General features: G+C 46.4%; 1 protein-coding gene across 6 annotated transcripts in view; it reads right to left on the bottom strand.

The window, feature by feature from the left end:
- Positions 1-3,145: 3,145 nt before the first annotated feature.
- Positions 3,146-12,170, bottom strand: part of HNF1B (HNF1 homeobox B) — a 51,470-nt gene continuing 42,445 nt past the window's right edge. For all 6 annotated transcript variants that reach the window (XM_053657198.1, XM_053657195.1, XM_053657193.1 and 3 more), the window contains one exon: positions 3,146-4,091. In XM_053657198.1, the coding sequence (XP_053513173.1) occupies positions 3,979-4,091 (113 nt within the window). In that variant the 3' untranslated portion in view covers positions 3,146-3,978. The remainder of the gene's footprint in view (positions 4,092-12,170) is intronic.

Raw genomic sequence — 12,170 nt, 5'->3', positions numbered from 1 at the left:
GCTAGAAGGGATTGGCAAGAAGTATTCAAAGTCATGAAAAGCAGGGACCTACATCCAAGATTGCTCTACTCAGCAAAGCTTTAATTTAGAATTGAAGGGCAAATAAAGAGCTTCCAAGATAAGAAAAAGCTAAAGGAATTCATCATCACCAAGCCATCAGTATATGAAATGTTAAAGGGACTTATTTAAGAAAAATATCAAAACTATGAACAATATCCCTGGCTGGTGTGTCTCCGTGGATTGAGTGCCAGCCTGTGAACCAAAGGGTCACCAGTTCAATTCCCAGTCAGGGCACAGGCTTGGGTTATGAGCCAGGTCCCTAGTTGTGGGCATGCAAGAGATAACCACACATTGATGTTTCTCTCCTTCTCTCTCTCCCTCCCCTCCCTGCTCTCTAAAAAAATAAATCTTAAAAAAAACTATGAACAATAAAATGGCAAAAAATACATACCTACCAACAATTGAATCTGGAAATAACAAACTAAGCAAATAAGAAAAACAGAGACAGAATCATGGATACAGAGAGCATTTTTATGGTTGCCAGATGAAAGAGGAGTGTGGGGAAATGGGTAAAGAGGTGAGGGGATTAAGAAGTACAAACAGGTAGTTACAGAATAGCCACGGGGATGTAAAGTACACTGTAAGTTCTTTGGAGCAGCCCATGGACATGAACAATGGTGGGGGGATTGCCTGAGGAAGTGGGGGGTGCTGTGTGGAGGTGGAAAAAGGAGGACAAAGGGGGAAAAATCAGGACAACCATAATAGCATAATCAATAAAATATAATTTTAAAAAGACATATAGAAGGTCTTATAATAACTCAGGAAATCAAGGCCTGCTTTCTACAGTGTGGGATTATTTTTTTGTCTTAAAAAAAATTTTTTTTTAAGGTTCAGTTGTTGATAGTTGGGAGTTCGTTGTCATTTTACTATACGACCCATGGATGTGAACCAAGGTGGGGGGGGGCACAGGGCGGAGGGGAATAAAGGGGAGAAAAAAATGGGACAATCGTAATAGCATAGTCAATAAAATTTACTTGAAAAATAAAATTAAAAATTAGCTTTATCTTTTTTTATCCTTCTCATAATTAATTGGGAGTAATTTAATAATAATTGGCTTATGAAACATGTCTGAACCATAGGACACAGGAAAGAAATCTACCTTTTGGGAACATAATAGTACGTATCTGGCCAAAGAAAATTAACTATGTGGAAACGGTGAAGAAGTATCTTGTATTTATTGACACTGCGTGATCTGTTGGCATAAACACACACATGCAGGAAACCTGCTTTGGTGATTCCTGCTTTTCATGTTGTCCCCTCACGTCTGCTCTGCTCTTTCTCCCCTAGCGTTCCCTCCATGTTCCTGCACATAGCACTTTACACGCACCCAGGAAAGAGTGATCATCAGGTGCGAGTGGAGTTCCGTACACTCCAAAGATTCATGTATTAAATACAGTCATGGTATAAATCTTGGCTGACGATCTAGTATTTGCCTAGCCAGAACGACCTGAGAGAGAGGTAGAAAAAGAGAGAAGGGTAGGAGAGAGAGAGAGATGAATATTCAGCCTGTTTGACGTACTTGGGACACGTTTGAAGCGTTCAAAGACATGGACATGACGTATGCCACTGTGGGGTTGATTACTGGCGATCTCTTATGTTCCAGAGCAGATTTCAATGGTGTTTGTTTGAATGAATTCCTCATTCAAAGGTGACACGTTTGCCCTGATTTCTCTCGTGAAGTTCACGCTTGCCTTTGTCCCCCTGACCCACTCCCTTCCTTGCTCCCTGCACTTCTCCATGACCCCCCCTTTTACCCACTTTGAAGAGCACACAAGCCCCCTTTAGTCCCAGCCTCCTGGCTCTCTGTGGCCCTCACACTCATTGCAAAATCACCACATTCTACCTTCTTCCTTCCCTAAGGGGACAAAGCTTTTCTCTGTCCTCAGACTTCCTTTTCCTGACTCATTTTTGGTTCACTCCTGGATTTGCCACACACACAGAAATGAACAAAATCATTTAACCAATTATTGGCGATTTTCTTTACCAAGGATGAAGTTTGCGATGTGGTTATCTGGAAATATCAACCAGATCTAGGAGACTACATGAGAAGGCCTTCTGGGATGAAAGAATATGAACAGCAGCACTCAACAATATACAAGGCAGACTGCTAAGCACTTAGCTTATATTAACTCACTCCTCAAACAACCTTATACAGTAGGTGCTATGTTATCACCCAATTTTATGTCGGAGGACAATGAGTACTGGGTTAGGAGGTGGGTGTAGATTCTAATCAAGTCATTCCGGCTCCAAAATGAATATCAAAGACCTGCCCCCAACTGGAGGTCTCAGCTCACATTCCCTGGCTCCCTACATTGTGTTTTTATCCACCTGAATTCAGCAGCTAATACTCCGGTTATCTCTGACTTGCAGGAGAATAATCCACTGTTTGGCATAGACAAGTTTAATCCATTTTAAGGCGGGTTTTCATTCTTAGTTTTATCTCTTATCCATGGATGTTAAAATGACATCAGCCTTCCCTAGAGCTCACCCTAGAGAGAGCCAGGCATGGTATAAATGGAACCATCTGTCTTTTAACCTGGACTCAGGGTGTGAAGACAGACCCTGGAAATGTTGGTCCAATAGGTGCTAGAGGAAGGTATCGGGGTTTTTAGTTGCAAATGAAATCTTCAGAGTGGCTAATTCCCACCTGGACCCACTCACAGTGGGCCTCCTTGCCCCTTTTACAGCCAGTGGAGGGAGGTCCCTGTTTTATTTATTTCTTTTCCAATCATAGTTGATATTCAATATTATATTAGTTTCAGGTGTACAGCACAGTGGTTAGACATATAACTTAGGTGACTCCCCTGTTAAGTCCAGTACCCACCAGGCCCCATACATAGTTATTACAGTATTATAGAGGTGTTCGCTCCTGTCTGGCCAGATCCCCTCTGATGGACTTGTGGAGTCTGGCTGGGAGAATCAGGTCTCCTTACCTCAGCAGTAAAGCCCACACAGAGACACAGGGATATGCAGCAGGGTGCCCAGCAGAGTAGGCGGAAAATTCCAAGGAGGCAGGGACTCGGGGTCCTTGGCGGAACGGTGTCAGTGGAAATGTCAGAGACAGAAATATGAGACTCTGGGCAGTGATAAAATAGTTTTAATGGGAGGCTTTCTGAAAGGACAACTTTTTTTTTTTCCTGCTATCAAACAGCCAGTTTCCCTGCCTTGGGGTTTCTTGGGGGTGCATCGGCTGAACCCCCCAGCCCCACGAGAAGCTAGGACGTTCCCCTGACACTGTGTTCGATTCCTCCCGGGATCCAGAGGTGTGACTGTACATCACGAGATTGGAGTTCGCTGGCAGTCAGTCCAAAATACACAGTGTTCCTGTGTGTGTCCAGGTCTGAGGGAGGGGGCAAGGGTATCACTTCCGACTTAGAATATTTCTCCACAGGGGAAGGGAAAAGGGGCAAATCAGTTTGAAAATTCAACTCTGACCTTTACAAAGAAAACTAATAGTCACTTTCATACTTTATACACGACAGAGGGGCAAGGAAGAAGAGGGGAAATTGCACTTAATTACAGTAGTTTATAGTTTACACCATTGGACAAATTTACTTCTTTAAAAGAAATCTGAAGATCAGCTGGGAGGGGCTGGGGGAGGGAGGGCTGGTATTTACAGTGTGTTTGGCTCAGTTCAACAGCACGTGTTCTCTCCTCAGCTGAGTAACAGATTCAAGTTTTCACATCAGTTTGTTCGACGAAGCACAACGTAGGCTCTACGGCTCTCTCTTCCTCTCCCACGGTTTCTTGTCTCCCACCTCCGCGATGGATGGGAGAACTTGACATCTTGGGAGAGGCATCGTGACAATACTGCATAGAAGGGAAGCTGGGCTTCAGGCTGCGTCTCCTGAGAACAGATTGTCCGAGGTACCAGCAGGATGTCAGGTAAGCAGGGACCTCTTGCAGGTGCCTGTCAGGTCACTGGGGTTTTCGGTGACAGCTGCCCGGAGAGTGACGGTGTGGAAAATAGGACCCTTGCTGCTGCGCACAAAGTGAGTAATGTGTGGGCATCACCAGGCTTGGAGAGGACACTGCAGAGAGAAAGGAGAGAGAGCTCAGCTGTGTGTGATTGGCAGGGACATGGGCCATTAGTTTGGCTTCTCTAGGGGAGCTGGGACCCAAGTTGGCCAGCAAAAAGCTGGGAGTGGAGGGCTGGGGTTCAAGTGCCTGCTCAGGTCTGCGGTACTGCTGCCTGAAGCACATACTTCCTTCAGCAAAACCTGCCAGCTGGCTTTTCCAGACACTTCAGAAGAGAAGAGACTGCCACAGACCTCGACATAGGCATTTACTCGCTGACCTTTATCCTGAACTTGGGCTCCTCTTTCTGTGAGAGTGGTGTTTATAAAATGCTCAGTGTGGTTGCACCAGCAGCTGGGCGGGCAGCTCTTGCCTCTCATGGAAGTGAGACCTCTAAGAGCAGAGTTTCCGAGACCACTGGTTCCCAAACTTTAGTGGACCTATGAGTACCAGAGATCCTGTTAAAATGGAGATTCTGAGTCAGTGGGCCTGGGCTGGCCTGAGCGTCTGCATTTCTAATAAGCTCCCAGGATGTGCGGATGTTGCTGATCTACTTGGAGCATCAAGGCCGTAATGCACAGGAGAAAACCAACACTTGCTCCAATGATGTATCGGGGAAGGAACATGGGAAACTGCAAAGTGCTTCCTAAGGTTTGTTACTGTTGGGACAAGGAACTTGGAGGATAGAGAAAGAAATCCAAAGGCTGAAGGTCTCTGATGCCAGACTTTTCCGGTGGGCTGGGGAGGTGGGGAGACACCCCAGCATGGACGAGAAGTCCCTGAGAGGAGCCACAGCCCCATCCGCATCAGGGGCAGACAGACTCCCTTCCAGAGCCCTGGGCTTCATTCATCTCAGCTGTCATGGGACATCACTCCTCTTCGTTCCCTTCCAGGGAGCCCTTTTTTTGTTTCCCTCTGTCTCCTTCCTTTTCACTTTTGTTGGCATCTCAGGGGAAGCTTCTGCCTTTTGGTTTAGTGGCTTATTCTCTCAAGACGCCCCCCAAACACACACACATACATACACATGCACCTACCACTATTAGTACAGGCCTGCCATCTATCATCATTTCATCAGTCATTCCTTCCAACCATAACCCTATGTGAGGTTTCCATTGAGTTTATTTTACAGATTAGGAAAACAGGGCTTAAGGGGAGGCTGTGGATTGTCCAAAACTCCAGGATTATGAGGGTGTGGAGCCAGATTGGAACCTGTTCTGGGTGCCTCCCCAGCACTCGTTCTTCCTAAAATGCCCTGAGGTTAGGAGCCTTCCACTGGCTTTGAGCTCTTAGTTGCTTTCTCTGTGGCTCAGTTTCTTCGCCTATAAAATGGAGGTTGTTGAGGGATTAGATGGGCCCACACACATGAAGTACTCAGACTAGTCCCTGGCATGACTGTTCTCATCGAGGCCGCTGTACAGGAAACCCCAGGCCGTGCACACCCCTCACAGTGGGAGGCAGCTGTACATTCATAGGACGAGGCAGGCTGCTGTCCCTTTTAAATTCTTGAGGCCCTGATCAGGGTCCTCTGATACCCTTTGCCTCCTCTTCCTCCCTCCCCCCGCCCCCACTTGCACGTCTCTTTACTTCCCACTATCAGCCTTTTCTCCAATTTTCAGATTTCAGGTGGAGGAGAGAGAAAATGGCTTCTGACCTTGCAGGTCTCAATAGAAGAGCAAACAAGAGGGCAGATAAGGAGACGCCAGCGAGATTCTATGACCTGTCATTAGGGACGGGCTCCCCAGCTATCAAATGTTTGCTCACATAATAAAATGGTGGCAGGGCCCTAAATGTTGTCAAAGGAACTAGAGTTATTTGCCCCCTTCAGAGTCTAAACACAAACATCTGATAAGAGGGAGGTTGTGGTCCCTTAGAACGAAGGCGCAGCACACGCGGCCCCACGGGGGGCCTTGCCCACAGGGTCTCTGAGTGACCGACTACAGAGCCCCCCGTGTGAAAGGTGTGGTGTCTGTGGCAATTGTTAAGAATGTCCTCATTCTAAAAGGATTTGTTACATAATGGTGATAGCTAACATTTATTGAGGTCCTACTGTGCGCCAGGCACCATGCTAAGTAAGGGCTTTACTCACGTCATTGCACTGAGTTCTTACATCAGCCCTTTGAGGCAGGTAATTATCACTCATTCATTTAGCACATCTGAGTGCCTTCTTCAGGCTTAGCACTTTTCAGGCACTGGGGATACAGCTGTGAACAAGACACTGTTCACATCCTCTCATCCTTTCAGGGAGGGCTTTGAACAACAAGCAACAATTATACTTATATATGTATAAAACCTTAGGTGGGAATGAATACTGTATAGAAAAATAAGCATGGTGAGAGGCTAGGGTGACTCAAGGGAAAAGAGAATAATTTAGGGAGGGAGGCACTTGAGCTGAACGAAATGAGGGAGCAAGCAGGGAAAGGTGCACCTTAAGGAGTGCACCTTCTGGCCAAAGGTACCAGAAATGCAGAGCTCTGCAGCAGGATCCCATGGGGATCTGGTTCAGCTGAAGCCAGGGGAAAGAGGGAGGAGGGAAAGGAGGTGAGAACAGCAGGGCTGGCCTTGGCCTGAGCACAAAGGGCCTTGGAAGTCCCCATCTCAGTTTGGTTGCAATGGGAAGCCATTGGCAAGTTTTGACACGGGACTACCATGACTGATTTCCTTTTTAAAGACAGAATTCTGGCTGCCATGTGGTAAATGGACCATACCCACGGTGGTGGAGCAAGAGTGAAAGTGGGAGTGGGAGGTCAGGAACCACAGCAGGAGGTCAGTGAGAGGTGGGGGGCTGAACTGATGGGGCGGTGAGAAGTAGATTTAGGGTGCATTTTGGAGGATCCCCAGCAGAACTTATTGATGGACTGAATGTGGGGTATGGAGAGAAGAATCAATGAGACCCTCAGGTATCTCACCTGAACAATTGGCACCATTTTTGGAAATGGAGAAGCCCAAGGAAGAAGCTATTGGAGTAGGGAGAAACAGGGGCAAACAGATGAGTTCTTATGATAGGCAGGTCCAGTCTGACAGGCTTGTCGGATAGATTAGCCACGCACGTGTGCAGGCCGAGGTAGCTCGGGGGGTGTGAATGGGCATTCAGAGGAGAGATCTTCACTGGAGACGGCAGTGTAGAATCCACCAGTGTGTACACTTGATCCGTGGGATTTGTGAGGTCACCCAGGAGTCAACTAAGAAGAGAGTAACCCTCCAACAAGTAAATACGAGGTAGATGAGTTTGCCTGCCAAGGAATGTGGAATGTCATAGGAGGAGAGCCAGAAATGGAGAATGTTCCAAAATTGAAGTGAAAAAAGAAAGCAGTGATTAGCTGTGTCAGAGGTAGACACAGAGATTAAAAAGTGGCCATTGATAAAGAAGATATAGTGCACACACACACACACACACACACACTGGAATATTACTCAACCATAAAAAGGATGAAATCTTACCATTTGTGACAACATGGTTTTATGCTAAGTGAAATAAGTCAGAGAAAGACAAATACCACTTAATTTCATTTATATGTGAAATGATGGAGAACAAAGTAAACGAACAAACAAAACAGAAGCAAACACACAGATACAAAGAACAGACTCATGGCTGTTGTCAGAGGGAAGGGGGTTGGGGGACTAGATGAAAAAGGGGGAGGGACTAAGAAGTACAAACTGGCAGTTAGAAAATAGTAACGGGGACATGAAGTACAGCACAGGGAACACAGGCAATGGTATTGTAATAACTGTGTGTGTGGCTAGGTGGGCACTGGATTTATCAGGGGACCACTCTGCAAATTACGTAAATGTCCAACCACCATACCGTACACCTGAAACTAATGCAAAATAAGATTGAACATCAACTGTAATTAAAAAATAAATAAGTAATTAAGAAAAGTGACAACTGACTTTGGCAATGTGGTGAAATGGACAAGAGAGGTTTCCGTGGAATGTTAGGACAAAAGCCAGTCTGGAGTCTTCTCGAGAGAGAATTGGGGGTAAGGACGTGAGCCAGTGAGTGTAAATAACTCACTTCTATTATTATTCACTGAAGTTTGATTAATTATAGCTCTATTAAGCAAAGTAAGTGAATATAATTCCAATTTTACAGGTGAAGAAACTGATGTCCACAGAGACTCTAAGTAACTTGCCCAACCAGGGCCTCACAACAGGAAAGCGTGTGCTCTTAACTACAAGGAAGATCACTTCCTGCTACCCTCCGGTACAGCAATGGAGGAGTAAATGCTCTTCGCCATTTAGAATCCTCTTTTCTAAGCTTGAGAGACTCTCGGGGTTGCAGGCAGGGGAAGCCAGTTTGGCCCAGCTGCCAGGGACTGGCTGTTTCATGTCAAGCACTGAGTGTTAAGTGTTTTACAAGACTGATTGCATTTAGTTCTTTCAATGATCCCATGAAATAAGGGATCATTATCTTTATGTTACAGGTAAGGACACTGAAGCTCAGAGAAGCTAAGACTTTTCCCTGTTGTCACACAGGAGGGAAGTGAAAGAATCTTGAGCCTGGGTCTGCCCAAATCCCAAGTCGGCACCCTTAAACAGACCACACTGCCTCACTGCCAGTGGAGAAGGCTGGGTGGCTGGGGAAGAGCTGCTGGGGGTTTATGATGAGGCTTCCCACCTCCTCCTTGTCAGCAGCCCTGACTACTGACTGCTCTGAGAAACCTCTCCTGACCTCTCTATAAACTGGGAAACGGAGCGGTGGGTAGAGAAGTCGTGGAAACAGGAGTCAGCTCACAGCTTGCCCACACTTGTTCTAACCAAGGTCGCTGCTTGCTGTGGTCTTGTTTCCAAACTGGCAGGGCATTGTTTTGAAGGAGCTCAGGCACAAACCCATTCAGAGAGTAACTTGCCAGCACACAAAAGTTGGGGTGTGGGGGTGGCTAAGCTCTGGAAAGGACAGCTGGCAGAAGCTGCAGGATCTCCAATGAGAAAGTCCTAGCTGAAGTTCCTGAAACATGCTCCACAAGGCCCTGGGGCACATCTATCCTGACCAGTGGAAATAATGGGATTAGATAGATACAAGTTCAAATGCTGGCTTTAGTCTTATGTACCTGCATAACCTTAGATCATTTTTATGGGTGCATAGAAATATATATTAGAAGGTGAGTGTTGTTGAATGGATTTGGAGTGAGAAGACCAACATCTGGAAGTCTAGCTCCAGATTTATCATCTGTGTGAACTTGACCAGATCTTTCGCTGTCTTTAAACCTCAGTTTTTCGCTTTGTAAATCAGGTATAAAAATATCTACCTTGCAGCATGGGTGGGAGGATTACCCAGGAAAGGTAAGATGGAAAAGTACCTGGAGTACTGTTTGGCAAATGGGAGGCACTCAGAAATGCTAGTTCTGAATTCATTCATTCATTCATTCATATTTATCAAACATCTACTATAGCTCAAGCATTTAGCTAAGCACGAAGGGCTTGGGTACTGGGAGAAGCTCCTGAACTATTTGCATTTTTCCTGGGATGTGGGTTAGAAGGCATCTGTGTGTCAGCAGAAGAACGGGAAGCAGTGATCTGCAGCCCAAGCCCAAGATGTGGGATGCGCTTAAGAGACAGTCCTAATCCTGAGAAATTTTATTGTCAGAGCCAACTTCCAGCACATGTAGACCAAGCAATGAGTTAAATATTGAAAGAGTGGATAGAAGGTGTCTCCTACAGGATCACAGAAAGGAAAAGGGAGGGGGTTACCACTTTGAGAACTGGACTGTGTACCAGCCACTCTCTTAGGCACTTTGAATATTCTGTGAGATTGGAGTGGAATTTTCCCCTGAGAGATGAAGAAACTGTCTTACAGCAATAGGTCTATTGCCCCTGGTCATGTAGCAAGGGGTGGAGGAGCTGGGATCAGCTCGATCCACCGGCTTTTCCCCACACTCTAGGGTGGCTCGGAAGGAGCACTGTCCCGGATGTGTCACTTTGACTCGATCACTGAAGAGCAAGGTGCACACTGATGGCTCCATGCCACCCAAAAGATTCTGGAAGTGCTGCCTCATGGCGTTTAACTGTTTAGATCAATCATTCTCCCATCATATTTGACCAAGGATCCTCCTCCTCCTCAGTGTATGTGCCCCTGATTCCTAGCAATAGTCTCGAAAGTCCTTTTAGAAAATAATATTTTTAAATAAACAAAAACTGAAAAAGCAAGCAGATTTGCCATCAGGTCTCTTTTGGAACTCACTTTTGACTCTGTGTCTTTGGAACAGTTTGTACAAATTTCCCTTACCCTGGGTTCCTTTACACTCCTACTTCATTCTGCCCTTCTCATTCTCTCTTAAGATTGAAATATAATACGTGGGCCTAATTTTTACTCTTGTTTCTGATTGTTAAAGACCACAAGAGCAGCAATTACCATGGGTATTTTAAAGATGGGTAATGGAAGGCAAGGGTTGTTTAAGTGGAAAGAGTCCAGGATTTCGTCAAAGACCAGAGTCTGGAGGTCCAGCTCTAGAATTTATCACACGTGCCCTTGGGCACAGCACTCCCCATTCCTAAGCCTTAGTTCATTTCTTTGTATTTCTTAGGAGGTTTCAGTAAAGAGAAAATGATGGTATGATGTTTATGAGAAGTACAAACCGCAAAATGCCACGTTAATAGCTTTATCCTCACTAAATGTAATCATCATCCTGGAAGTGAGTCTGTCACCAGACTCCTGAAATGTGTGGGGACTTGGAGACAATGTCACAGTAGTTGTAGGGGGACATGCATGCAGCTTCAAGGCCAGCTGGCCCCTCTGTCCAGTGGAGGGGAGAAATCACTTGGGGGTTGGTACAGTGTCTCAGAGAGCATCTTGAAGTATTTTGATTAAGAGACCATTTCCTGAATCCAGAGACTTGTTTCAACAAGCAAGCATCAAAGTCAACTTGGGAAAGACAGAAATAATTAATCACAGTCCTGTCTAGGGCTGACCAAGCGGCAGATGGATTGATAAACCTTTCAAAGGGGAAGGTATTCCCAAGCAGGCCTGCTGCGCATGGCTGCCCCCGGCTGCCCCCCTGATTGAGATTGGTGAGCACAGATAAATGTTTTCCCTGCTCACTACAAAGAGTGGGAAATCACAGAGTCGAAGGGCAAGGCAACGGGAGGGGGGTTCTTTCATCTTCCATTGGGTGAGAGAAGAGTGGCAAAGCAGGTCCCACACACCTCTCCCTCACCCCCCAACTTCAGAGCCCAGCTGCATAGGCCATATGTGTGCACACACGCACGTGTGCACCTGCCAGGTACTTAATCTGGGTGACCTCATTGAATCCCCACAACAAGGTGTTACGACTCTTGTTTTAAAGATGAGAAAACAAAGGCTCAGGAAAGTCAAGGTCACCAAGCAAGTGGTACAACCAGGTATAGAACCCTCCTGCTTCACAACACTGCAGACCCAGGAGGAGATGGGGGCAAAGGGGAGGGCAGAGAACCCTGAGCCCATGAAAGAACCTGTGGGAAGCACAAGGCAGTGGATGAGGTGTGGTTCAGAGAGCTCAGATGGGAAAAAGACCATCAACAAGACCAAACCCTGCTGAGAGCCTCTGACATGAAGTTCAAGGTCTGTCACCTACTTATCTAGTAATCAATAAAGGCTAAACAGTTCCCACAAGGCAGAGAGCCCAGCCACTAAAAGGCCTATTGTATTATTCTGGAATCGTCATCTGTGTCCAGAAATCTCGTCCTGTTTTCCAACTCTCAGTGCCCCGTGGCCGTCCAGCTGACCGAGCTCAGCAATGAGCCCTGCTGTTGCTTGTCTTTATTACCCCGTCGCCTCTGTGTGGACGGGGGCATCAGTCATCAACTGAAACAGTGACTAAGCCTCTGGATTCCCCACTTTCACCGCACCAGGAAGTCGATTCTACGTTCTTCTGATAAAACCCCAAGTGGATGCAGGCCCTTGGACAGGACAGGCTGTCTACTGGGGAGTCCCCAGGGGGCGGTGGGATTGGGTCATTCTTTGGAGCTTACAGCATTCTGGGTCCAGAATGGGTCCTGGACTGAGGAAATCAGCCTCGGGATCCCTGACTTACTACTCATTTTCTCCATGACTCACTTGTGAAAAATCTTTAGGGCTCCCTCTTTCAAAGCATGAAACTCCAGAGGGTCTGACTTCCTGA

Source organism: Artibeus jamaicensis, unplaced genomic scaffold, assembly GCF_021234435.1.
Source record: "Artibeus jamaicensis isolate MK-2021 breed Jamaican fruit bat unplaced genomic scaffold, CSHL_Jam_final contig_1998, whole genome shotgun sequence".
Lineage (NCBI taxonomy): Eukaryota > Metazoa > Chordata > Mammalia > Chiroptera > Phyllostomidae > Artibeus > Artibeus jamaicensis.
The sequence above is the reverse complement of the archived record's forward strand: the minus strand, read 5'-3'. Positions and strand labels throughout refer to the sequence as shown.